Source organism: Larimichthys crocea, chromosome VIII (genome assembly GCF_000972845.2).
Source record: "Larimichthys crocea isolate SSNF chromosome VIII, L_crocea_2.0, whole genome shotgun sequence".
NCBI lineage: Eukaryota > Metazoa > Chordata > Actinopteri > Sciaenidae > Larimichthys > Larimichthys crocea.
The window spans coordinates 27,489,651-27,517,150 of NC_040018.1; the positions used below are offsets into that span (position 1 = coordinate 27,489,651).

Here is a 27,500-nt window from a genome sequence, read left to right on the forward strand (position 1 = left end):
CGCACAGTCATGGTCAGAGAGCCGATACGCACAGTCATGGTCAGAGAGCCGATACGCACAGTCATGGTCAGAGATACGCACAGTCATGGTCAGAGAGCCGATACGCACAGTCATGGTCAGAGAGCCGATACGCACAGTCATGGTCAGAGAGCAGATACGCACAGTCATGGTCAGAGAGCAGATACGCACAGTCATGGTCAGAGAGCAGATACGCACAGTCATGGTCAGAGAGCAGATACGCACAGTCATGGTCAGAGAGCAGATACGCACAGTCATGGTCAGAGAGCAGATACGCACAGTCATGGTCAGAGAGCAGATACGCACAGTCATGGTCAGAGAGCAGATACGCACAGTCATGGTCAGAGAGCAGATACGCACAGTCATGGTCAGAGAGCAGATACGCACAGTCATGGTCAGAGAGCAGATACGCACAGTCATGGTCAGAGAGCAGATACGCACAGTCATGGTCAGAGAGCAGATACGCACAGTCATGGTCAGAGAGCAGATACGCACAGTCATGGTCAGAGAGCAGATACGCACAGTCATGGTCAGAGAGCAGATACGCACAGTCATGGTCAGAGAGCAGATACGCACAGTCATGGTCAGAGAGCAGATACGCACAGTCATGGTCAGAGAGCAGATACGCACAGTCATGGTCAGAGAGGTATGGACTCTGTCGTGTCCGGACCCGGTCAGACTGTGACTCCACCTGAAGCCTTTTGTGTGTGTGTGTGTGTGTGTGTGTGTGTGTGTGTGTGTGTGTGTGTGTGTGTGTACCTGTGTGTCCTGTAGCCAGTATGTGAGGATCAGTGTTGAGAACATCAGACAGATCCAACAGAGCTTCCTCCGACATGGCTGGATGGTAACACACACACACACCATGATCACATATACACACATACACACACACACACACACACAAACATGATTTTTAAAAAGACAGATGAACTCACGCAGCGTTCCCGGCTTCTTGATGACGTTGGTTGCCATGGCGCCGACCTGTAGCCCAGAGGAGGTGGGGCCGTGTAATCCAGGGACCGCTCCTTTCGTGCCATCTGTCACTGCTCCTGATTGGCTGCCACCTGATGTCTCTGGTCCCACCCTCCTGTCTACCTGTCGGCTGCAGTCCAGAAGATCCCGCCCAAAGAATGCCTCCTGGACAAGGAGGGACAGCCAATCAGAACGCAAGGATCTACTGAGTGCACTGTGTGTGTGTGTGTGTGTGTGTGTGTTACCTGCAGATAAGACGGGAAAGCCTCCTCCAGTTTCGTCTTCTTCTTCCTGTACCTCTTCTTCACCTTCTCCATCGCCTGGTCGGCAGGGGGAACCGTCTCCATGGAAACTTCTGCAACACACACACACACACACACACACACACACACACACACACAGGTTCACCTGGTGGTTCATCCGTGAGGTGGGTGTATCCTCAGGTACAGGTGAGTGAGCTCACCTTCGTCTCGACTCAGCAGCGCCTCTGCTGAATCTTTACGGCACAGTTTGATTCTGCTCGGACCGGACCGACCTCCACGCTGACGCACCATGAAGCCCCCGATACCTGAGACAGGTGGAGACAAAGGGAGACGGGTGGAGATAAGTGAGACACATGACCACGTTTCCATGGCGATTTCACTCAGGTCTGCTCCGTGTCCTCACCGGGTCTGTAGGGTTTCCTCTTCCTCTTCTTGTTGCCATCCGTAACTTCAGGCCCCTTGGTGACATCATCACCGTGGGCGTGGTCTCGCTCGGGGCTGGAGTCAGATTTCATCTCACACTCCAAGTCACCTGGACAAGGATCAGAGGTCAGATTCAGGGTTCAAGGTTGGGGTTCAGGTAACCAACATGAGTGCGGGCTCTGACCTCGGCTATGGTCCTGCTCGGTGAGCGGGTCGGGATCTGGAGTCTGCAGGACTGACACACTGTTCTGGTTGATGATCCTCAGCTTCAGTTTGGGTTTACACCTGCAGGAGGCAGACAGGAAACAGCTGATCATTCTCTAGTCTCACCTGCATCAGGTCTGGTGGAGTCAGGGTTAAACAGCTGCTTAAGTCATGTGCTCGTCTGTAGCACTGTCCAATCAGGAATCAGCACAAGGCTACGAGGTTGGTTTACCTGCGGTACCTGCGCGGTGACGTTAGAGGCTCAACCAGAGACTGCAGGTGAGAGAGACCCGACTCTGTGAGACACACTCCGTCCTGAGTGTACGTCTTTGTGTCTGCTGAAGTGAAACACAACATACATGATCACTGACTTCGTCATACATGTTCACACAGTTCAGAGCTTAGGACGTGGGCTGCCATGACAACATGTCTGTGTTCACTGTAGCCATGACAACATGTCCGTGTTCACTGTAGTAAACGGGTCATGTTTAAATATGTGCACAGGTGAGTTCAGACTGACCAGGCTCTCTGATCCTGGAGATGATCTGAGCCATGTAAGGAGACTCAAAGCTGTCCGACCTCCCTGAAACACACACACACACACACACACACACACACACACACACACAAACATGAGCAGGAGGTCTGCATGTGAGGGGCGGGTCTTCATTAAGATCAGTGTGTGTGTTTTTACCAAAGGAGCCACGTCCGTGTGTCCGACACAGCGAGCAGTCGAAGCCTTCATCAGCAGCAACTTCCACCTCATCTTCAGTGCTCAGACCCTGACACACAGCGTGGACCCACCTAGACAGACAGACAGGCAGGCAGACAGGCAGACAGACACGCAGGTAGGCAGACAGACAGGCAGACAAATTAGTTGTAGACAATTTATATAAAGTTTATAAAGTTTCTCTGAAGTCAACATCTCACAAACTTGTCTGAATGTGTTGATCACACGGATGTTCGGCACACATAATGTAAACAGTGTGTGTGTGTGTGTGTGTGTGTGTGTGTTTACCTGTCACACCGCTGACACTGCAGGATGAGGTCGTCCTGTGTGTACTGTCTCTGACACAGAGGACAGCGGCTCAGACTGCCACATGGTCCACACAGACTGTAGTTACTCTGCCAATCACAGTGCAGCCCAGGGGAGGCGGAGCCACACTGCACACACCACACACACCTGAGGAGGACACACACACACAGTCAGAGAGGAGGACACACACACACACACAGTCAGAGAGGGGACACACACACACACACACACACACACACAGTCAGAGAGGAGGACACACACACACACACACACACCTGAGGAGGACATACACACACACACTGTCAGAGAGGAGGACACACACACACACAGTCAGAGAGAAGGACACACACACACACACTGTCAGAGAGAAGGACACACACACACACACACACAGTCAGAGAGAAGGACACACACACACACACTGTCAGAGAGAAGGAGACACACTGTCAGAGAGAACACACACACACTGTCAGAGAGGAGTACACACACACACACACACTGTCAGAGAGGAGGACGGACACACACACACACACACACACACACACACACACTGTCAGAGAGGAGGACGGACACACACACACACACACACACACACATTGTCAGAGAGGAGGACACACACACACACACATTGTCAGAGAGGAGGACACACACACACTGTCAGAGAGGAGGACACACACACACAGTCAGAAAGAAGAACACACACACACGCACACACACACACACGCACACACACACACACACACACACACACACACACACACACGTGATTGACAGGTGGACCCACCACTTGCACTTCCAGGCTCCTTTAGGTACTGTGTGAAGGGGCGGGTCCAGGCAGTAGGTGTGGTAGCTGATGTCACAGTCGTCACATAGCAACAGTCGCCCGGGGTCACTGGCCTCGCCGCACGCCTCACACACCGTACACTCCAGACAGCGCCACCCTTTGGTCAGGATGACCCGGGTAATCTGGACACAACAGAGTAATCAGATTACACACAGAGTAATGAGATTACAGTCAATGTAGTGGGCTGTATCATCATACTGACCTTGACGTTGACACAGTACGGGTGGTAACACTGTCCACACTGAGAACAGGCCAACAGCCGACCTTCAGCTCCCTGACCAAAACTACCACACACCACACACATGTCCTGCACACACACACACACACACACACACACACACACACACACACGTTAGAGTGTCACCATGTTGTCAGTAATATATATCTCTGTATGTCGCTGATGTACAGACAGACAGACAGGTATTACCTGTCTGAGGGTGAAGTGGTCGGAGGTGGAGAACATCACCACCGTGTTGTGCATCGAGTTCTCCTCCTCTTCCTTCGGCTGGAACGGCTCCACATACACACACTGACACACACAGACAGACAGGTGAGACACGCAGGTGAGACACACAGACAGACAGGTGAGAGACACAGGTGAGACACAGACAGACAGGTGAGAGACACAGGTGAGACACACAGACAGACAGGTGAGACAAGCAGACAGACAGGTGAGACACGCAGGTGAGACACACAGACAGACAGGTCAGAGACACAGGTGAGACACACAGACAGACAGGTGAAACGCAGGTGAGACACACAGACAGACAGGTGAGAGACGCAGGTGAGACACACAGACAGACAGGTGAGACGCAGGTGAGAAACACAGACAGACAGGTGAGACACGCAGGTGAGACACACAGACAGACAGGTGAGACGCAGGTGAGACACACAGTCAGACAGGTGAGACACGCAGGTGAGAAACACAGACAGACAGGTGAGACGCAGGTGAGACACACAGACAGACAGGTGAGAGACACAGGTGAGACACAAAGACAGACAGGTGAGACAGGTATCGGCGGTCATCTTTCATGTTTGATATGAGCTGTCTCCGAGCCACGCACACCTCTGTTACCATGGTGATTCAGCTCTGTGAGTGTGTGTGTGTTCTTACTCCAGGTGACACAGTCAGACTGTCCTGAGTCTTCAGCCGGCTCCTTCCTCTTGCTCCTCTTCCTCCTCCAACACCTCCTCCCCTGGACCTCCTTCTGCCTGGAAACCCTGAACCACGACCCTGAGGAGGAGGAGAGAAAAGAGAAAAGAGGAGGAGGAGGGAAAAGAGGAGGAGTAGAAGAGAAAGGAGGAGGGAAAGAGGAGGAGAGAAAAGAGGGGGAAGAGGAGAGAAAGGAGGAGAGAAAAGAGGAGGAGGAGAGAAAGGAGGAGGGAAAGAGGAGGGTGAGGATGGAGAGGGAGGAGGAGTAGAGGAGTGTTTTAGGAGTTTTCCCCGCCTGTGTGTCGTGTGTTTAAATGTGTGAACGTGCTGCAGTTTCCGTTTGTCTGTTTGACCATCTGAACTTTACTTTGAAAATCTGTGTCTGACTTCCTGTCAGCTCGAGCAGCTCGCCAAGTCTGACAGGAAGTCACACATAGAAAGAGAACCCAGAGGATTTTCAAAATAAAACACCTGACTCCCACTGGCAAAGTAAGCCGTGTGGAGTACGGACTGGACCGGACCGCAGAGTCCGGTGACATTCATCGTTAACGCGTTGAAGACCCTGTGATGTTGTTGGGATGCACTGATCCGCTTTTTCACCTTCGATACCGATACCCGAGGTTCAGTACTGATCCGATACCCGAGGTTCAGTACTGATCCGATACCCGAGGTTCAGTACCGGCCGATACCCGAGGTTCAGTACTGATCCGATACCTGATGTTCAGTACTGATCCGATACCCGAGGTTCAGTACTGATCCGATACCCGAGGTTCAGTACTGATCCGATACCCGAGGTTCAGTACCAGCCGATACCGATCCGATACGCCCCTCGGAACATTTACTGCGCAGGTGTTGCAGGTAGCCGTCATTGTTACAATACCTGACCTAGAATTTTCTTCAACATCAGGATCGGTACATCTGTATTTGAAAGGCTCCATATTAAGTATTCAATGAATCAAGGACATGAATTCAAGACTTTCCAGGACCTACAGACACCCTGCAGCAGCCTCCACCTTCACACACACACACACAGTTGTTTTTCACACTGTTACATCCCAGACGGGCGGTGTTAGTCAGCTGAGTTACAGTTAGAGGTGTGCTTCTTTTACCACTCTCATGCTCCAGAGGGGGGAGTCCGGTGGACGGGGCTTAGGGCTGTCCCACCCTCCCTCCCCCATGGAATCCTGGGAGGATGAGGGGGGGCTCACCGCCCTGCGATTACTCCACCACGAACCCTGAGTTAGAGGGGGGAGGAGGAGGAGGAGGTGGAGGAGGAGGAGGAGCAGGAGGAGGAGGAGCAGGAGGACAAAATGACATAAATGCGACAGCCACAAAAACTCAAACTGAAAAATAAAATCAGGCAAAACAGGAAGTCATGATGACACAATGTTACCATGACAACAACATGCAACCAGTCAGGACAGTCATACACGTATGTCACATGACCTCACTGATGACCTCACTGATGACCTCACTAGCTGCCTGTGGTAACGCACCAATCAGCATCCACGACACGACACACAGCGCCATGCAACGATCATGTGATCTGTGTGTGAACATGCTGAAGAACAGGAAGGATGGAGGCCACGTCAGGAGAGGAGGAGCAGCAGGAGGAGGAGGAGGAGGAGGAGGAGGAGGAGGAGGAGCAGCAGCACTGGTTCTGTGTGTGTTTTTGGATCTTTTAACGCCTAACAAGATATTTCCCATCATCCCCTGAGAGAGGATTGATTTTGATTGGACCCAGCAGGTCACATGACATCTGACACACACACACACACACACACACACACACACACACACACAGGTCAAAGGTCACGTACCTGTTTGATCCGCGCTCTGCCCGGAGAGAACTTCCTCTTAGAGATCGCCGGTTTACCCATCCCGATCTTAGGAGTGAGAGGGAGCACGAGGAGAGCCTGAGGAGGAGACAGGAGGAGTCAGACAACACAGAGGAGGAGTCAGAGAGGAGGAGGAGGAGTCAGACAACACAGAGGAGGAGGAGGAGAGGAGGAGGAGGAGTCAGACAACACAGAGGAGGAGTCAGAGAGGAGGAGGAGGAGTCAGACAACACAGAGGAGGAGTCAGAGAGGAGGAGGTGTCAGACAACACAGAGGAGGAGTCAGAGAAGAGGAGGAGGAGGTGTCAGACAACACAGAGGAGGAGTCAGAGAGGAGGAGGAGGAGATGTCAGACAACACAGAGGAGGAGTCAGAGAGGAGGAGGAGGAGGTGTCAGACAACACAGAGGAGGAGGAATCAGACAACACAGAGGAGGAGTCAGAGAGGAGGAGGAGGTGTCAGACAACACAGAGGAGGAGTCAGAGAAGAGGAGGAGGAGGTGTCAGACAACACAGAGGAGGAGTCAGAGAGGAGGAGGAGGAGGTGTCAGACAACACAGAGGAGGAGTCAGAGAGGAGGAGGAGGAGGTGTCAGACAACACAGAGGAGGAGGAATCAGACAACACAGAGGAGGAGTCAGAGAGGAGGAGGAGGTGTCAGACAACACAGAGGAGGAGTCAGAGAGGAGGAGGAGGAGGTGTCAGACAACACAGAGGAGGAGTCAGAGAGGAGGAGGAGGAGGTGTCAGACAACACAGAGGAGGAGACAGGAGAAGTCAGAGAGGAGGAGGAGGTGTCAGACAACACAGGAGGAGGAGTCAGACAACACAGAGGAGGAGGTGTCAGACAACACAGAGGAGGAGACAGGAGGAGTCAGAGAGGAGGTGTTAGACATCACAGAGGAGGAGGTGTCATAACAGAGGAGGAGGCGTCAGACAACACAGAGGAGGTGTCATAACAGAGGAGGAGGTGTCAGACAACACAGAGGAGAAGATAGGAGAAGTCAGAGAGGAGGAGGTGTCAGACATTAGAGAGGAGGTGTCAGACAACACAGAGGAGGAGGTGTCATAACAGAGGAGGAGGTGTCAGACATCACAGAGGAAGAGGAGTCAGAAATCAGGAGGAGGAGTCATAACAGAAGAGGAGGTGTCATAACAGGAGGAGGAGTCAGACAGAGAGAGAAGACAAGGAAGAAACAGGAAGGAGTTGTCATGGAGGACACCGAGATGAGTCACAGAGGAGGAAACAAAGAGGAGGAGATGAGGAGACAGCTGTCTCCTGTTGGAGTTACCTTGGAGAGAGGTGGAGACTCCCTGGCAGGGGGGGGGGAGCGCAGAGGAGGTGAGGGTGGAGACAGAGGAGGTGGGGTGATGGGAAGTCTGGTGGGGGAGGTCTCGGGGGAGGCCTCAGTGGAGAAAGGAGACTGCCTGAGTCGGATGGAGAGGTCGTCTGAAGGCCTGGAGGAGGAGCAGTGTGGAGGCCTGAGAATCCGACCCTTTCCCCGGCGGGAGAAAGGAGGAGGGCTGGGGGAGGAGAGGTGTAGGAAGGAGGGGGGAGGAGAGGAGGTCATCAGCTCCATCACCTCCATGTCCAAAGAGGGGTCCAGCTCCAAAACAGGGCTCACCGGCTCCTCCTCCACATCTGATTGCTCCTCCTGCTCAGTGCCCTCCCTCGCCTCCTCCACCTCCTCTTCATCCGTCCTACCTCTCACTCCCTCTCCCTGCTCTTCCTCCTTTGCATCCTGCTCCTCTCTCATTTGCTGTTGCCCGGCAACCGCCTCACCAGCAGCAGCCACGTCAGACACTGTTGGCTCCTGCTCCTCCTCCTGCTGCTCCTCCTCCTCCTCCCACTCCGAAGGCTCAGCATGTGATTGGTGCTCATCTCTGGCGGCTTCTGTTGCCACAGCAACAGGTTCAAACTGGCTCTGTGGTTGCCTGTCGTCACCCGCTGACATCACATGACAGGAAAATGCTCCATCCTCGAGCACTGCCTCCGCTCCCTCTGCCGCCTCCGCCTCTTGTTGATTGGTCAGTTCCTCCTCTAGAGGGGTGTGGGGGGAGCAGGAGGAGGAGCAGGGGAGTAAGGCAGTCCTGTGAGGGGAGGACGGAGAGGCCTCCAGAGAGCCAGCTCTCAGAGGAGGAGGAGATGCAGACTGTGGCGAGGTGACGTGAGAAGCAGGAGGTGAAGATGAGGGGGAGTTGCAAGTCTTTTGGAGGGGTAAGGCAGAGTGTGATGTGGTGGTTAGGGGGGAGGGGGGAGCAGTTTGTGGGAGGACAGGGGAGGAAGGAGCAGACTGATCAGATCCCAGCTGGACTCCTGCACAGAGAGAGGTCGGTGTGAGCGCTTCACCTGAGCTGGACTGAACCACAGGTGAGGGAGGACCGACCTCCCTACCTGCAGGATGACAGAGTGAGGTGCTCTGCTGCTGCTGCTCCTCCTGCTGCTGCTGCTCCTCCTCCTCCTCTCTTCCTGCACTCTCAACAGGCTCCTCATCTTCTGTTGTGTGATAAAGGTCCTCCACCTCAGCTTCTCCCTGCTGCTGCTCCTCGCAGAGGTCTGGAGGAAGAGGAGGATGTTAGAAACTCTACGGAAGCCTGGAGCAGTCAAACATTCACACATTTCATTTCCGACGTTTTCGAGATGACGACATCATTTTAGACGTCGAGTTAAAGAATGAAATAAATTAATGAAATAAACTCGTTATCACAAGAAAACAGAGGAAGTCAAATGTGTGACTGACTGCTTCCAGTTTCCATAGCTCTCTGAAGTCAAAACTAAACTCACCCACTGTGATGGTCTGTGGCGGACTTCCAGGACCAGCATCAGGCTGCACGGGGCCATGAACACCAGGACTGGTTTCAGACTGCTCAGGGTTGGCAAGAACAGGGCCAACAGAATCTGGACTAGGACTAGCCCCGGGCCACTCGGAGCTGGTAAGGACAGGACTATCTAGAGCTTGTGTGTGAGGAGGGCTGACCTGTGAGGGTGGGGGACTAGTGCTAGGCATCGCAGTGTTATCCTGAGTGGGACTAGAACGGACAGGGCTAGCCTGACCTGGGATAGCCTGAGTGGATGTAGCATCAATAGGGCTGGATGCTCTTTGACACCAGGGGCTTCCCAAGGCAGCACTTTGTTGGTTTTCAACAGCAGACCCGTCGGGGCTGTGAGGAGGACTAGCTGGGCACTGGCTGACCCGGACAGGGCTAACAGCAGATGACGTGGCAGGTGTCGGGCTTGTCTGCCTAATACGGTCTGTCGGTTCGCAAAGACCAGAACCAAGCTGGACCACGCTCGGAAGAACAGAGCTCTCGGTTCTGGGACTGGTTACAGTGTCGGGAGCTGGGCTAGAATGGGGGCTACCTGTGAGGCTACGATATGTTTCACTGGCCTGAGCTGGACTGTGAGGTGGGCTAACACAAGCCACAGTAGCATGTGCAGGGCTGCTGTATGTTGTGCTAGCTAATGAGGGGGTCTGTCTTTGGACTGGGCCTGAGTGGACACTACTGGAGGTGCTTTCTGTGTGAACAGGACTAGTTTGACCTGCAGGACTAGACCTAGGTGGACTGTAGATGACACCAACATCAGTTAGGCTAGCAGAGCGGGAACTTGTCTGGCCACTATGGCTCAGAGTGTGGCTAACAGAGCTACTAGCTGGGCTAGTATGAGTCAGCCTACAGTGTGGAGGACTAAAGCTAGTTGGAGGTGGCAGGGGGCTCACCTGTGAAGGACTGCAGGTAGTCTGGACATGTGAGGGACTTTGGCTTGTCTGAGTCTGTACGGACTCTGAAAAACTACAAACGGAGGGGCTAGTTCTGTCTTGAGCATAACTGTCAGCTTCTGCGCTGAATGGGCTAGCATGAACTGGACTGTCTGAAGTGGAGCTACGATGACTGGGACTAGTTTCTGACTGAATAAAATGACAGGGGGGCTCGACCGCCACTTCCATCTCATCTTGACATGGGATGGACTGAATGGGTCTATCCTGTACTGCTGAGGGGCTAGTCTCCTCTGGCATGGGACTCGTACAGGCCAGAGGCGTAGGGCTAGATATCACTTGACTGTCCTGTTCAGGCTTCGGGCTTGAACCAGCTGAGATATTTAGGATATATGTGGGGCTGCTGTTACCTTCAACAGCTTCTGTGGAGTGTGATGGGCTGTCACAAGAAGGACTGTGATGAACGTGGCTCGCCTCGGTTTCATCAGCACGAGCTGAGTGGGTCAGGCTACTGTGTTCCACTGAAGCGCTAACGTGAAAAAGGCTTTCTGGTGTGGGTATGGCAGGGACGGGAATGGGGCTCGAATGGTCCAGGCTGAGCGTCAGGCTGCCATTGGTGCCACAGCTCTCAGCGGGCACTGTGGGGCTAAGAGGGGCAGGGCTACTTTCCAGTGTTTGGCCATCAAGGTTAGGAGTCAGCTCCGAGGACTTCAGCTTTGTGCTACCGGTTTGGGTACATTCCTTTGCAACTCCTGATTGTGTAGCAAGCTGAGAAGGAAGTAGGCTAAGTTCTGAAGGCCTGACAGGTGGTGCAAAGTGGGCCTGTACCGGGCTCGCAGGCTGTGACAGACTACACTGTGTGGCTCTAAGTGGGGCCGGTGATGGGCTACATGGAGCCGAAATAGGCCTCAGAGAGGTGTCTCTTCTTGCTGAGAGGTCCTGGTCCAGTGTTGAAATGTCCTGTGCAGGGCTGCTTGATCCAGGGCTCTCCTGGTCCAGTGTAGGTTTAGAATCCTGTGTGGGACTCTTTGAATGCAATGTGCCGACTCGTGCAGGACTATGTGGCGTAGGACTATGCTGTCTCTGTGGGGGACTGTGCTGAGGCTGTGTGATGATGTGGGTACTACATGGTCTGTAGTCCTGAACAGGACTGTGTGGCAGCTGAGGCTCTGCAGGTTCTAGAGAATATGCATGGCTACAAGACAAGAAACTACCTCGCATTGGACTCTGCTGAGACTCAAAGTTAAGCTGACCTTCTGTGGAATTCTGGGTACAACCAAAAGAGGAGTGACCAATTTGCAGAGGACTTTGCTGAGACTGCATGGAAGTCACACTTTGCTGTAGCTCGGGAGACCCTGCTGCGCTCAGCGTAGGACTTTTATGAAGTTCTGCTGGGCCAGAGTGAAAATGTGTAGGACTCTGTGGAAGCTCTGCTGGACTAAGGCGGAGGCTTTCCTGGTGTTCTGTTGGACCAGGGTTAAGTGATTCAAGGCCTTCTTGGAGCTCCGTTGGACCAGAGTTTGATGGAGCAGGACTATGGTGGAGCTCTGTGGGTTCAGGGTTAAGTGATTCAAGGCCTTCTTGGAGCTTGGTTGGACCAGGGTGAGGTGGTACTGGACTATGATGGAGTTCTGTAAGTTCAGGTTGAGCAGAACTATGATGGAGCTCTGTGGATTCAGGTTGTGACAGTGCAGGACTATGGTGGAGCTCCCTGGGTTCTGGGTTAGATGGTGCAGGACTATGGTGGAGCTCCGTGGGTTCAGGGTTTGATGGTGCAGGACTATGATGGAGCTCCATGGGTTCAGGGTTAGATGGTGCAGGACTATAGTGGAGCTCTGTGGGTTCAGGTTGAGCGGGGCTATGATGGAGCTCTGTGGATTCAGGGTTCGATGGTGCAGGACTATGGTGGAGCTCCGTAGGTTCAGGGTTAGATGGTGCAGGACTATGATGGAGCTCCATGGGTTCAGGGTTAGATGGTGCAGGACTATAGTGGAGCTCTGTGGGTTCAGGTTGAGCGGGGCTATGATGGAGCTCTGTGGATTCAGGGTTCGATGGTGCAGGGCTATGATGGAGCTCTGTGGTGTTCAAGGGTTAGATGGTGCAGGGCTATGATGGACCTCTTTGGGTTCGGTTGACAGGCTAGATGGAGCCTTGTGGTCAGGTTGAGCAGGACTATGATGGAGCTCTGTGGGTTCAGGTTGAGCAGGGCTATGATGGAGCTCTGTGGGTTCAGGTTGAGCAGGGCTATGATGGAGCTCTGTGGGTTCAGGTTGAGCAGGACTATGATGGAGCTCTGTGGGTTCAGGTTGAGCGGACTAGATGGAGCTCTGTGGGTTCAGAGTTGAGCAGGCTATGGTGGAGCTCTGTGGGTTCAGGTTGAGCAGGGCTATGGTGAGCTCTGTGGGTTGAGTTGAGCAGGGCTTGATAGCTCTGTGGGTTCAGGTTGAGGAGGGCAATGTGGAGCTCTGTGGGTTCAGTGTTGACCAGGACTATGATGGAGCTCTGTGGGTCAGGTGAGCAGGCTATGATGGAGCTCTGTGGTTCAGGTTGACCAGGATATGATGGAGCTCTGTGGGTTCAGGTTGAGCAGGACTCTTGATGGAGCTCTGTGGGTTCAGGATGAGCAGGGCTATGATGAAGCTCTGTGGGTTCGGTGACCAGGAATAGATGGAGCTCCATGGGTCAAGGTGAGTGAAGCAGAACTATGGTGGAGTCAGTAAGTTCAGGTTGACAGACTATGGGGGTGGAGCTCTGTGGGTTCAGGATGAGAAGGTGCAGGACTATGATGGAGCTCTGTGGGTTCAGGATGAGAAGGTGCAGGACTATGGTGGAGCTCTCTGGGTTCAGGGTTTGATGGAGCAGGACTATGGTGGAACTCTGTGGGTTCAGGGTTTGATGGAGCAGGACTATGGTGGAGCTCTGTGGGTTCAGGATGAGAAGGTGCAGGACTATGATGGAGCTCTGTGGGTTCAGGATGAGAAGGTGCAGGACTATGATGGAGCTCTGTGGGTTCAGGATGAGAAGGTGCAGGACTATGGTGGAGCTCTCTGGGTTCAGGGTTTGATGGAGCAGGACTATGGTGGAACTCTGTGGGTTCAGGGTTTGATGGAGCAGGACTATGGTGGAGCTCTGTGGGTTCAGGGTTTGATGGAGCAGGACTATGGTTGAGCTCTGTGGGTTCAGGGTTTGATGGAGCAGGACTATGGTGGAACTCTGTGGGTTCAGGGTTTGATGGAGCAGGACTATGGTGGAGCTCAGTGGGTTCAGGGTTTGATGGAGCAGGACTATGGTTGAGCTCTGTGGGTTCAGGGTGAGAAGGTGCAGGACTATGATGGAGCTCTGTGGGTTCAGGATGAGCAGGACTATGGTGGACCGCTGTGGGATCAGGTTGAGCAGGACTATGATGGAGCTCTGTGGGTTCAGGATGAGCAGGACTATGATGGACCTCTGTGGGTTCAGGATGAGCAGGACTATGATGGACCTCTGTGGGATCAGGTTGAGCAGGGCTATGATGGAGCTCTGTGGGTTCAGGATGAGCAGGACTATGATAGAGCTCTGTGGGTTCAGGATGAGCAGGACTATGATAGAGCTCTGTGGGTTCAGGGTTTGATGGAGCAGCACTCTGGAGCTCCATGGGATCAGGTTGAGGTGGGGTAAGGTTTTGCTGTGGTAGTGTACAGAGGGTCCTGTTCGGGCTCTGTGGTGGTTCTGAACAGATGAGCTGGACTGGGCTATCAGTGGTGCTCCTGATGGGTGGAGCCTCTGTGTGACCTGCCATTGGTGGCTGTGTGGGCGGGGCAGGGGGAGAACTGTGAGGGGTTGGAGTGAATGGGATTAGCTCCTTCTCCTGAGGCCTGCAGGTGGAGCAGACGTAACTTTCAGACCCCGCCCTGCCCTCCCCAGCCTGGACAACACACTGTGTGTGGACACACCTGCAACACAGCAAGAACAGGTATTTTCAGGGCTTTTAATGTGAAGGGCTACAGGAAGTGGAACAAACACCAGATGGACTGTGTGTGTGTGTGTGTGTGTGTGTGTGTGTGTGTGTACCTATAGCAGCAGATACATGTTAGATAGTCCTGTGGTGTGCAGAGGTCAGGAGCACGGTCACAGAGAGGGCAGGGCAGGGCCAGGTCACATGACTCGCACAGAAACGGGTGATTGGCCCATTGACCTGATGACCTCACACCACAGCGGCGGCAGATTCTGCAGTTCTGGAAGAGAGAGATATTTTAAAAACACACACACACACACACACACACACACACACACATTATATATAATTAAAGACAAGTTGACCAGTGTGACCAAGTGGCCCTGACTGTTATCATTGACCTCCTGCGGGGGGCAGTATATATAAATATAACACATATATTTACATAAATATTTAGACACGGTGTGTACGTCGACTTCAGCTCACCTTGCAGCTCCAGCCGGTGCTCGGTGTGTGATTCAGAGGTGGAGTGAGACAGTGTGTGTGGTAGGATTTATCACAGCGCTCACACACCAGCAACACGCCGTCATCGCCTTGTAACCTGCCGCAGAGGGAGAGACGAGGTGAGTGACCCTCCCTCCGTCACATCTCAGGTGAGCGGCTGACTGCATCATGTCTTACCTGCACCTCTGACACACTCGACACTGAGGACACTGCCAGCCGGCCCGACACAGGAGGGAGGGAGCCAGAGGGGGGTCCAGGCAGCTGCCATGGTAACGGTTACCACAGCAACAACACATCAACAGACCGCTGACATCGCCACCCGAACACAACATGCACTGCGAGGACGCTGCAGAGACGAAGACACATCAGGAAACAGTAAACACACAGCAGCGTGTGTGTGTGTGTGTAACGGTAGCTCAGTTTGTGTGTGTACCTGTGTGTGTGTGTCTTGGACACAGTGTGTGTCTCTCGGTCCAGTCCAGGTGAGCTCCGGCGGCAGCAGCACACGGGAAGTGGTAGCTCCGCCCACAACTTGTCTCCCGGCAACGCAGCGACGCTCCGAGCCGACAGCAGAACGCACACACCTGGACAGGTGAGAGAGGAGGCGTGACTTAGTGCGGCTGTAAAACTACACTCCTCCTGAACATGTGATCACACACAAACACACCTGCGTGCTTCCTGAGTCGATGGCTTTGTCCACGTAGAGCAGTGATTGGCCCTCGCCGCGACACACCCCCTCCGACCAGGCTGCACACTGCAGGTGGGCACAGCACTGACCTGAACACACACACACACACACAAACACACACAGTGTGGATGGAGGGCAGGAAGGAAAGAACAGCAGAGGAGGTGAGGCTGTAGCTTCCTGTACCTGTGGGGTCGAACAGTGATTGGACGTTGATGTCGTGTGGAAGGCCGATGGGTCCGAGCTGCTCCACAAACTCTGAGGAAGACTCTGCAACATCAAACAGGGATCACACTTCAACTCTGCTACACGTGCATACGGGACGCTTTACGGCACAAAGTCCCACACCAACTGAACTGAGAGTAAATGTGGGACTGACTTTTAGTGGTTGGTGAGAGCTTGGTGAAATAAAAGGCTGAAAGACAGACGCCGAGCTGGGCTGACTGCTGCTGGACTAGGCAGTGAGATCAGCTGCTGCTGGGGACCTGGCTGATGATTGGCTGTTAGCAAAGTTGCCAACTCGCTAGTTTTTGATCAGGAGTAATGTAATCAGAGTAAATACTCGAGTACAGCTGGACATAGTTACACAGTGGGATGACTTCAGTTAGTATGAACAGAGAATACTCACCACACTGTTCTGGACTGCTGCACCTGCACACACACACACACATCATTGATCACTCTTACACATGTGGGTCGACTTTTATTTTGAAAACACAGAAGTGAGAGGCCACTCACGTGGGCGGGGCCTGGTCACCGCGGTAGCAGTGGTCGTGGCAGTCGTTGTCACGGTCGGAGGAGGCGCGGCGGTTGAGGATGTGGAGCGGGATGTAGCCGGGCGTCGGGCCAAACACCACCAGGCGACCCTGACCCAGAGGAGGGTCGTCACCACGGTAACAGAAGGCACACTGCTTCAGACTGCGGGGCGAGAGACACCGACGGACAGAGAGAGAGAGACAGTCACATGTATTCATATGTTTCAGATGGCATCACGGAACCAACGGTCCAAACAAACACGGAACATCACAGAATGTTACTGTGAGGGCAGGCCATCACACACACACACACACACACACACACACACACACACACACAGGCACAGACACACACACACAGGCACAGACACACACGCACAGAGACACACGCACAGACACACACACACACACGCACAGACACACACACACACACGCACACAGACACACACGCACACTCACACACACAGACACACACGCACAGACACACAAGCACACAGACACACACGCACACACAGACACACACGCACAGACACACACAGACACACACGCACACACAGACACACACAGACAGACACACACAGACACACACGCACACACAGACACACACGCACAGACACACACAGACACACACGCACACAGACACACACCGTGTTTTGGTGTGTCCCAGGCTCGGGGTGGGCGAGCTCCCGGACTCCTCTGACAGGCAGCGCTGGAACAGAGGAGACAGTGAGACCTCGTCCTCCAGTTGGGGACAGGGGGACACCGGAGGACTGAAGCAGGGACTTGAGGCCGGACTCTGTTCCATGAGACTGGCCAAGCCGCCCTCCGTCTCCATGGGAACCGTGCTAGGATAACAGTCCACCTCCATGGGGGCAGGGCTGGAAGTTGGACTGGGCCGGTCCTCCTCCACAGGATCAGATACTGGGCTATGAACCGGGCTGAGGGATGGAGAACAGGGCGGGGGACTGACTGGAGGTTCTTCCCCAGGACTGGAAGCTGGTCCTGGGCTAAAGGCCAGGAGCGAGGCGGCAGGAGCAGGGCTGGTTCTGTCCTCCTCCTCAGCGCTTGGAGGTGGTTCTGAGCTAGACTCTGGGACTATGGGGCCAGGGTGAGGGGGGTCCGGCTCAGGTTCTGGACTCAAGCGGGCCTGGCTGGGTTCAGGGTCAGGGTCAGTATCAGGGTCATGTTTGGGTTCAGGGTTCACACTGGATTTTCTCCTGGAGGTTGACCGACGGCGTCCTATTGGCTTCTCCTTCACCTCCTTCACCTCCTTCACCTCCTTCACCTCTGTGCACACAAAAGCAACATAAAAACACATTTAATTCAAAAACTAAAAAACAGAACCTGACAGTCTGCGGGGACGTCACAGAGACTACGTCCAGGTTTTAGACAGTCTTGAGGATCATCAGTTATCAGGTTAGGTTAAACGAAGCGTCTCACCTGTCTTCTGGGGGAGTTTCTTCTCCGTTGTGTCCATGCTCTCTTCATCCTCTACCTGGGCTCGGCCTCGACTCCGCCCCCTACACACACACACACACACACACACACACACGTCAGTACAACAGGTCGCTGCACAGGGACACCTGTGGGACGTGCTTGTCTTAATGAAGTTGATTACGTTGCTATGGTGACCAACTGAACAAATGTTACAGCCTCAAACAGGAAGTTCATGAAACAGGAAGTAGAGTTTTCTTTACTTCCTCATATTAACGTGATTCCTAAAAAACACAGCCAGACCGAACAGAACCTCTGACCCAGAACAGAACCTCTGACCCAGAACAGAACCTCTGACCCAGAACAGAACCTCTGACCCAGAACAGGAACGCGCTGGTTCTCTGGGCGTTCTCTGGTGGTTTTCTAGTGATTTGTTTAGTGTCAGATGAACTTTGACCAGGTGTTCAGGTAAACATGATGACACAGAGTGTGTGTGTGTGTGTGTGTGTGTGTGTGTGGCAGGAGGTAAAACCTGGAGTAGATTCAGTCAGACATGCACCTCCCGCCCACTGCTCATTACCCAGCATGCAACTTAACCACTTCCTCTTCAACAGATCTAGCTCACCACAACACACACACACACACACACACACACACACACACACACACGTTAAAAAAACTCATGCTGTGTTTCGGTCACAGCACAAAGTTGGAAATTCCTGAGAGGGTCAACAGGAAGCGCCATGTTAGGCCACGCCCACTGAAGAGCACCTATGAACATCTGGACAGGTGTGCCACACAGACACATCTGGACAGGTGTGCCACACAGACACATCTGGACAGGTGTGCCACAGACACACACAGACATCTGGATCAGCACCAGGTCTGACCTCAGACGTCCTGATCCAGTCACACTTACTTCTTCCTTGATTTGGGAGGTGGAGGAGGAGGTGGAGGAGGCGTGGGAGGCCCAGAGCGGCCGCTGCTCCCATCTTTCCGAGGTCGCCCACGAGACCGCCTCTCCAGGGCGGGGCTAGTGGCAGAGGTGGCGGCGGCTTTGGCCAGCTGAGCGCTGCGTCCGGCCCGAGTGACGGGGGGAGCCGGACCTCTGTCCCGAGGCTCCTCAGACGGCATTCTGGGTAAAAGAGAGAGACAAACATGAGTACACAGAGTACACAGAATACACACAGAGTACACACAGAGTACACAGAATACACACAGAGTACACACAGAGTACACACAGAGTACACACAGAATACACACAGAGTACACACAGGTACATTGTTAGCTAACTGTTTACACCTCAGTCACGTAACGATCACCCATCGATCGATCAGAGCGAGTCCGGTAGAGTCAAGTAGAGTCCGGTAGAGTCAAGTAGAGTCCGGTAGAGTCAAGTAGAGTCCGGTAGAGTCAAGTAGAGTCCGGTAGAGTACGGTAGAGTCAAGTAGAGTCCGGTAGAGTCCGGTAGAGTCAAGTAGAGTCCGGTAGAGTCAAGTAGAGTCAAGTAGAGTACGGTAGAGTCAAGTAGAGTCCGGTAGGGTCAAGTAGAGTACGGTAGAGTCAAGTAGAGTACGGTAGAGTCAAGTAGAGTACGGTAGAGTCCGGTAGAGTCCGGTAGAGTCAAGTAGAGTCCGGTAGAGTACGGTAGAGTACGGTAGAGTCCGGTAGAGTACGGTAGAGTACGGTAGAGTCAAGTAGAGTCCGGTAGAGTACGGTAGAGTACGGTAGAGTCAAGTAGAGTACGGTAGAGTACGGTAGAGTACGGTAGAGTCGGAGTCAAGTAGAGTCCGGTAGAGTACAGTAGAGTCAAGTAGAGTCCGGTAGAGTCAAGTAGAGTACGGTAGAGTGTGGTAGAGTGTGGTAGAGTCAGGTAGAGTCCGGTAGAGTCCGGTAGAACACAGCAGTGTGATCCAGCAGCAGGTCTTTCGACTCGTCTGGGGTTCCTGAGAGTCCAGTCTGCGGTGACTGCTTCGATCCAGACCCGCACTGTGACCTGCTACCACAGAGCCCAGAACCCCAACACCTGCTACAGGTCGGGACCGGGCCCATGAGATCCAGAAGAAGCTCAGGTGTTCAGGTTCTGTCACTTTGAGGAGCAGGCGGAGAGGACGAGGGGACAGAGGTGCTGCTGTCAGCCCACAGACAGAGGTCAGGGAGGGGAGCTCCTGATGGAGGAGACACCCGGAGCTCCTGAAGGAGAAGACACCCGGAGCTCCTGATGGAGGAGACACCCGGAGCTCCTGATGGAGGAGACAGCCGGAGCTCCTGATGGAGGAGACAGCCGGAGCTCCTGATGGAGCACAGACTGAGCTGATGGAGCCAACCTCCACCCAGGGAAGAGCTGACTGACCTCAGCAGTGTGTTACAGCGCACACACACACACACAAATACACACACAGATACACACACACACAGAGGTGTGTATCTGTGTGTGTGTGTATCTGTGTGTGTGTATATGTGTATCTCTGTATGTGTGTGTGTGTCCGTGTGTGTGTATCTCTGTGTGTATGTGTGTGTATCTCTGTGTGTGTGTGTGTGTGTGTGTATCTGAGTGTGTGTGTGTATCTCTGTATGTGTGTGTGTGTGTATCTCTGTGTGTGTGTGTCCGTGTGTGTGTATCTCTGTGTGTGTGTATCTCTGTGTGTATCTCTGTGTGTGTGTGTGTATCTCTGTGTGTGTGTGTGTATCTGTGTGTGTGTGTGTGTGTGTATCTGTGTGTGTGTATGTGTGTATGTGTATCTCTGTGTGTGTGTGTGTGTATCTGTGTGTGTGTGTATCTCTGTGTGTGTGTGTGTGTCTGTGTGTGTGTATCTGTGTGTGTGTGTGTGTATCTCTGTGTGTGTGTGTGTGTGTGTGTATCTCTGTGTGTGTGTGTATCTCTGTGTGTGTGTGTGTGTGTGTGTAGTTAGCCTTCCTGCTAACGTTAGCCGTTAGCCGTTAGCATAAGGTTAGCATTAGCGGGCTAGCTGTTAGCTCCTCATATTCCCGCTTTAACCGCGCGACGAGCGTCACGTTACAGCAGGAAGCCGAAGAAGCGCGAAGCCGACCTGCACAGGTGTGGACAGAAAGGTGGAGGAGCAGGAGGAGCAGGAGGAGCAGGAGGAGGCTGCTTACTGATTTGATGCGATTCTCTTTTTCCTCTCCAGCTTTCCAACTTCTCCTTCCCGCCTCAGCGCGCGCTCACCGGCGGATCACGGCGGCTGCAGACGCGCGGCGTGAGGAGGTTTCCCGTGGAAACATTCCCGGCGGTCGTGGAAGGAGGAAAATTGCTCTCGCTCTGAAAATTGCCGAAAAAATTAAAGTTGAAGCGGTCGCTCCGTCATGGAGGCCATGTTTGGGAGCGACCGGAGCACCGCCTGTCAGCGACGGCAGGAGAAGAAGTAGGTCCCCGAAAACATGAACTCCTGCACCGAGAGGAGGAACCGAACCACCGGCCGCGGCGGACACTTCAAGCCTGGGTACAGACGACATTCACCGGGGAGCCCGTCTGAGAGGCGTCGGTGTGTCCGTGTGTGCGTCACGGCGCCTTCATCTGTTTGTGTTTGTAAAAAGTGTGTGACCCCGCGGAGGGATCTGCTGCTCCGGTGAAGCGGTCTGTCATCAGACCTGAAGTCCCGGACTGGATCCGCGAGCAGGACCGGACTGCTGCTGCACGTGCCCAAACACACCGAGTCCAACCCGAGCGTCACAACAACGTTAATATAACGTTAACACAACACACCTGTCTGTGTGCTGTGAGATACAGACACACAGCTAGTCAAGCTGAGGGTCGAGCCCCTTCAGAGGGTCACCAGACAAGTGTGAGTGGACCATCAGAACCATCAGAACCACTAAGCACAGCTGTGTGACGAAGAACGTTCTGACAACTTCTTTTATAGTTCTAAGTTCTAAATGATTGAACACCATACATGTATATTATATACATAGAAGAGTTTAAGCTGATCCTCCTGAGGATCCTCACAAAGTGTTGGACCTTCTTCACGACCGCTGAGGTGTTGGAGCTCCATCTGAGCTCCATGTGCACGCCCAGCTGGCCACCCTCTCCACAGATGGGCTGCAGGTCAGTCCTCCTCCTGGAGTCCGCGATCACCTCCTTTGTTTTAGAGGTGTTGACCACCCCACCAGCCTCTGGACCCCTCCCTGTAAGCAGTCTCGTCACCTCCAGAGATTAGTCCCACTAAGGTGGTGTCGTCTGCGAATTTGACCCACCATGACCCACCCTGACCCACCATGATCCACCATGACCCACCCTGACCCACCATGATCCACCCTGACCCACCATGTTTCATCCTGATCCACCCTGACCCACCATGTTTCATCCTGACCCACCATGTTCCATCCTGACCCACCCTGCCCCACCATGTTTCATCCTGACCCACCCTGACCCACCATGTTTCATCCTGACCTACCATGATCCACCCTGACCCACCATGTTTCATCCTGACCCACCATGTTCCACCCTGACCCACCATGTTTCATCCTGACCCACCATGATCCACCCTGACCCACCATGTTTCATCCTGACCCACCATGTTCCATCCTGACCCACCATGTTTCATCCTGACCCACCATGATCCACCCTGACCCACCATGTTTCATCCTGACCCACCATGATCCACCCTGACCCACCATGTTTCATCCTGACCCACCATGATCCACCCTGACCCACCATGTTTCATCCTGACCCACCATGATCCACCCTGACCCACCATGTTTCATCCTGACCCACCATGATCCACCCTGACCCACCATGTTTCATCCTGACCCACCATGATCCACCCTGACCCACCATGTTTCATCCTGACCCACCATGATCCACCCTGACCCACCATGTTTCATCCTGACCCACCATGATCCACCCTGACCCACCATGTTTCATCCTGACCCACCATGATCCACCCTGACCCACCATGTTTCATCCTGACCCACCATGATCCACCCTGACCCACCATGTTTCATCCTGACCCACCATGATCCACCCTGACCCACCATGTTTCATCCTGACCCACCATGATCCACCCTGACCCACCATGTTTCATCCTGACCCACCATGATCCACCCTGACCCACCATGTTTCATCCTGACCCACCATGATCCACCCTGACCCACCATGTTTCATCCTGACCCACCATGATCCACCCTGACCCACCATGTTTCATCCTGACCCACCATGATCCACCCTGACCCACCATGTTTCATCCTGACCCACCATGATCCACCCTGACCCACCATGTTTCATCCTGACCCACCATGATCCACCCTGACCCACCATGTTTCATCCTGACCCACCATGATCCACCCTGACCCACCATGTTTCATCCTGACCCACCATGATCCACCCTGACCCACCATGTTTCATCCTGACCCACCATGATCCACCCTGACCCACCATGTTTCATCCTGACCCACCATGATCCACCCTGACCCACCATGTTTCATCCTGACCCACCATGATCCACCCTGACCCACCATGTTTCATCCTGACCCACCATGATCCACCCTGACCCACCATGTTTCATCCTGACCCACCATGATCCACCCTGACCCACCATGTTTCATCCTGACCCACCATGATCCACCCTGACCCACCATGTTTCATCCTGACCCACCATGATCCACCCTGACCCACCATGTTTCACCCTGACCCACCATGATCCACCTGACCCACCATGATCCACCCTGACCCACCATGATCCACCCTGACCCACCATGTTTCATCCTGACCCACCATGTTTCACCCTGACCCACCATGATCCACCATGTTTCACCCTGACCCACCATGATCCACCATGTTTCATCCTGACTCACCATGATCCACCCTGTTTCATCCTGACCCACCATGATCCACCATGTTTCATCCTGACCCACCCTGACCCACCATGATCCACCATGTTTCATCCTGACCCACCATGATCCACCATGTTTCATCCTGACCCACCCTGATCCACCATGACCCACCATGATCCACCATGATCCACCATGTTTCATCCTGACCCACCATGATCCACCATGTTTCATCCTGACCCACCCTGACCCATGACCCACCATGATCCACCATGATCCACCATGTTTCATCCTGACCCACCATGATCCACCATCTTCATTTTGTTTAACGGACACTTTATGATGACAAATCTTTATTAAACTGTGACAAAACATATAACGAAAGTTTTCATTTAAAGAACGTGACCATAAAAAGAAAGGTCCACACTTCAAATAAACTCCACACCTCCATCTGTCACGTAGAAGGAGCTGCTCCTGTGAGCCTTCGTCCTGGAGGAGGAGGAGGAGGTGCAGTGGACGGTGAAGACCTGCTGTCTCCTCTGCTCTTTGCTGCCTCCTGCTGAGGCGGCCATGTTGTTTGCAGACTCCTGCTTGGAACAGAGCAGCCGGTGGCTCACCAGCCGTTGCCAGCGGCGACAGAGATATGGCCGGTCGCACTCGGAGGTGGAGGCGGAGGAAGGTTCACTGTAGCTCCTCCTGATGGCGTGGCAGGTGGCGAAGACGGTGATTCTGTAATCTCTGAGAGGAGGAGGAGCCACAGATGAGACTGATTCAACCACAAAGACCGTAAACCACGTTAACGGTCCTCCAGACAAGCTCCGGTTGTCCAGCTACAAAAACATTGGTGGTGGAGAATGCTGTCTAACAAGTCCATCCGGAATCCAGGCGCTCCAACACCTGAAGAACCTCCCTAATCATCTTTTTGTCTACTCGGACCTCCTAAAAGACCAAAGCACCTAAAGGATGCCACAATGACCGAATCAACCACCTAAAGGTTCTCTAGAACCTCCTTAATGACCATTAGTGCTACCTCTTAAACCTAAAGATCCTCCTCAGTGAGTACACAAGAACCACCCAACCTCCTACAGTACACACAGAACCTCCCTAACAACCACTAAAACCTTCTCAGTAACCACATCAATGACATATGGAAATTCTTAATGTCCACAAGATCCTAAAAGTTCCCTAGAGCCACTTCAACGACAACCTCCAGAACCTCCTCAAAGACAACAACAACCTAAAAGATCCCTAGAACTTCTTCGGTGACCACTAGAACCTCCCAACTACCGACAAGGCCTTGAGAACTTGCTTAATAATTACTAATGCTAGCTAAAAAGTGACCACATCAACTACATGAGGGGATTCTTGAATCCTTAATAACCACAAGAACCTGAAGGATCCCTAGAACATCCTTAATGACCACTAGAACCATTTCAATGACCTCTAGTACTACCTAAAGTCCTAATCTCCTCTGTGACCACAAGAACCACATAACCTCACATAAAACCTCCTACAGTACACACAGAACCTCACCAATAATCACAAGGATCCCTAGAACCACCTCAATGACCAACTCAACCTCCTCAGTGACACAAAAACCTAAAGGTTCCCTCAAACTTCTTCAATGACAACTAGAACAATATGGAAACACCTAGAGTACACACAGAACCTCGTCAGTGATCACAGGAACTGCCTGAAGGACCAGTAGAACCATCTGAAGGACAAGTAGAACCATCTGAAGGACACGTAGAACATTCTGAAGGACCAGTAGAACCATCTGAAGGACCAGTAGAACCGTCTGAAGGACCAGTAGAACCATTTAATTGTTGAATATCTACCTGAGCAGCCGGCCCAGAAGCTCTGCACACTTGCTGAGCTTTTCTTCTTGCTTGGCAATGCTGGCCCCGCCCTCACAGCGGTCAAGCCAATAGAAAGCAGAGATGCTGTCAATGAGGAGGAGCGCCAGGCCGGGCCGCGATGATAAGGAGGTCTCCAGGAAGTGAAGGGTGAGGAGGAGCTGGGAGGAGGAGGAACAATGGACGACCAGGAGGCGAGACAGACACGAACGCAACGCCGCCTCATCAGAACTGGCGGCGGACGAGCCAGTAGGACGACCTGCAGAGTTGACACAATGATACTGATGTCAACAAAGTGTTTAACATGCAGGTGAGTCTGCTTCTTCTTCTATGGTGTGTGTGCGTACCTGCGTTCAGCCTGCTGTCCAGGATGCTGACCAGTCGTAACATGTCCAGACTGTAGTCGGTGTCCACGAACACAACGTCAACCTCCAGACCTCCGGTCGCCACCGGCAACACACAGCGACACAGCAGGTGGTAGAGCAACTCCGTCTTACCTGACACACACACACACACAGTTTACAGGAAGATCAAACTGAGCCAGAGCTGTTACCTGTGAAATGAACTCACCTGTTCCCTCCGTTCCATAAAGCTCCACCACTTCACCTGTCAGTCAAACATAGAGTCATTAGCACACTTTGTTTTTGATTCACTGAGGTCATGTGATGTGTGCAGACAGGAAGCGGTCAGTCACCGTGGTTGGGTCCTCCATCTTCAGGAAACAGACGAGGTTCGATGTCCTTGAGACAACGGCGAGCCTCCAGCCGAGCAAACAGCTGCAGAGACGACAGAAGACGTGACGCGCTGAAAGCACAGACTGGGCTGACTGGACTAGTACAGCCATGTCCAAATAAAACTCACAAACAAATGTTCTCTAACAGTTTTCTTTTCATTGTCACAATTCTCTTATTTTAAACGACAGTGTCACCAAATCTAAATCAGTTCTTGTTTCTGTCCCATCTGGAGTCAGATCACAGAATAAACTGTATGAACACGTTAAACTGGATGAAGCTGATAAAACCTGAATGTTCATTTAAACATGATTATTATGTATTAGTGATAAAGTCTGTGAACATTTCAGTTCAACACGTGTCTCTGCTCTGCAACAAACATCTGCAGATGTATAACATATATAACATATATATATACATGTATATATATGTTATATATGTTATCATGTGGACAGTGAAACACAAACAGTCTCTGACGATCAGCAGGTTATAAATATTATAAACATGAAGCTGAGGGCCGCAGGACATCTGACCGCGGGCCGTGATGGGCCCCCGAGCCGTACTTAGGACAGCCCTGGACTACTCAGTGATATCAGCTGCTGCTGGGGACCTGGCTGATGATTGGCTGTTTGATCAGAAGTAATGTAATCAGAGTAAATACTTGAGTACAGCTGTAGTCATGGTTACACAGTGGGATTACAAACCGGGTTAAACTGAGTTTAACTGAATCTGTCTTGATGATACAGTACTCTGATTACTCTCTGGGTGTACAGTAACGTGTGAGTACAGTAACGTGTGAGTACTCTGATTACTCTCTGTGTGTACAGTAACGTGTCAGACCTGAGCGCCGCTTTCTGTCATTTCATCGTGGACTTCTTCAAAACACCGCCGCTCCTGTATGAACTCACTTCCGGTTCCCTCCGTTTTACCGTAATGGACCGACAGTCGTTACCGTAATGTGTGTGCTGCGCGCGCACCCACAGTTTGTTAAACCGCTGATCCAAACAGAACCAGCACGTGACCACAGGAGGCTGGTGACGTCACATCGTCTGAAACATCTGATCCAAACAATAAGAGCTGACGGAGACTTTTCACAATAAGAGCTGACTTTTCACAATAAGAGCTGACGGAGACTTTTCACAATAAGACCTGAAGGAGACTTTTCACAATAAGAGCTGACGGAGACTTTTCACAATAAGAGCTGACTTTTCACAATAAGAGGTGACGGAGACTTTTCACAATAAGAGCTGAAGGAGACTTTTCACAATAAGAGCTTAAGGAGACTTTTCACAATAAAAGCTTAAGGAGACTTTTCACAATAAGAGCTGAAGAAGACTTTTCACAATAAGAG

General features: G+C 52.7%; 3 protein-coding genes and 1 long non-coding RNA gene across 8 annotated transcripts in view; 1 reads left to right on the forward strand and 3 right to left on the reverse strand.

The window, feature by feature from the left end:
• LOC104938105 (histone-lysine N-methyltransferase 2C-like) overlaps nt 1–12,607 on the reverse strand; it is a 29,471-nt gene extending 16,864 nt beyond the window's left edge. The window contains exons 1-18 of one of the 2 annotated variants that reach the window (XM_027281739.1): nt 9,533–12,607; nt 8,040–9,304; nt 6,734–6,829; nt 6,023–6,148; nt 4,875–4,994; nt 4,188–4,289; nt 3,963–4,067; nt 3,701–3,882; nt 2,899–3,063; nt 2,575–2,684; nt 2,401–2,463; nt 2,113–2,215; nt 1,861–1,961; nt 1,657–1,785; nt 1,454–1,558; nt 1,236–1,345; nt 954–1,155; nt 778–855 (exon numbers count right to left, since the gene is read on the reverse strand). In XM_027281739.1, the coding sequence (XP_027137540.1) occupies nt 778–855; nt 954–1,155; nt 1,236–1,345; nt 1,454–1,558; nt 1,657–1,785; nt 1,861–1,961; nt 2,113–2,215; nt 2,401–2,463; nt 2,575–2,684; nt 2,899–3,063; nt 3,701–3,882; nt 3,963–4,067; nt 4,188–4,289; nt 4,875–4,994; nt 6,023–6,148; nt 6,734–6,829; nt 8,040–9,304; nt 9,533–12,422 (6,052 nt within the window). In that variant the 5' untranslated portion in view covers nt 12,423–12,607. Of the gene's footprint in view, nt 1–777; nt 856–953; nt 1,156–1,235; nt 1,346–1,453; nt 1,559–1,656; nt 1,786–1,860; nt 1,962–2,112; nt 2,219–2,400; nt 2,464–2,574; nt 2,685–2,898; nt 3,064–3,700; nt 3,883–3,962; nt 4,068–4,187; nt 4,290–4,874; nt 4,995–6,022; nt 6,149–6,733; nt 6,830–8,039; nt 9,305–9,532 lie in introns of both variants that reach the window. The other variant, XM_027281738.1, reaches the window with a different exon arrangement.
• Nucleotides 12,288–13,115, forward strand: LOC113746366 (uncharacterized). 4 transcript variants are annotated; one of them, XR_003462804.1, is made up of 3 exons: nt 12,288–12,310; nt 12,625–12,768; nt 13,082–13,115. It is a non-coding gene; the product is annotated as an uncharacterized LOC113746366 (long non-coding RNA). The 4 variants fall into 4 exon arrangements; XR_003462803.1 differs by lacking the exon at nt 13,082–13,115 and adding an exon at nt 13,010–13,053; XR_003462801.1 differs by lacking the exon at nt 13,082–13,115 and adding an exon at nt 12,906–12,940.
• On the reverse strand, nt 13,082–22,357 carry LOC113746362 (histone-lysine N-methyltransferase 2D-like). Its single transcript, XM_027281742.1, has 14 exons — nt 20,893–22,357; nt 18,695–18,910; nt 17,782–17,861; nt 16,989–17,628; nt 16,325–16,504; nt 16,215–16,237; nt 15,773–15,856; nt 15,569–15,678; nt 15,335–15,485; nt 15,079–15,247; nt 14,884–14,998; nt 14,514–14,677; nt 13,364–14,395; nt 13,082–13,194 (listed from the first exon to the last, which is right to left on the reverse strand). Exons 2-14 carry the CDS (start codon nt 18,907–18,909, stop codon nt 13,146–13,148), a joined length of 3,012 nt encoding a protein of 1,003 aa, XP_027137543.1. The 5' UTR covers nt 18,910; nt 20,893–22,357; the 3' UTR covers nt 13,082–13,145.
• Nucleotides 22,358–23,886: 1,529 nt separating this feature from the next.
• xrcc2 (X-ray repair complementing defective repair in Chinese hamster cells 2) lies at nt 23,887–27,166 on the reverse strand. Its single transcript, XM_010754445.3, has 6 exons — nt 26,990–27,166; nt 26,113–26,194; nt 25,989–26,024; nt 25,766–25,915; nt 25,401–25,677; nt 23,887–24,300 (listed from the first exon to the last, which is right to left on the reverse strand). The coding sequence occupies exons 1-6, from the start codon at nt 27,008–27,010 to the stop codon at nt 23,991–23,993; spliced, it is 876 nt and encodes a 291-aa protein (XP_010752747.1). The 5' UTR covers nt 27,011–27,166; the 3' UTR covers nt 23,887–23,990.
• Nucleotides 27,167–27,500: the final 334 nt, after the last annotated feature.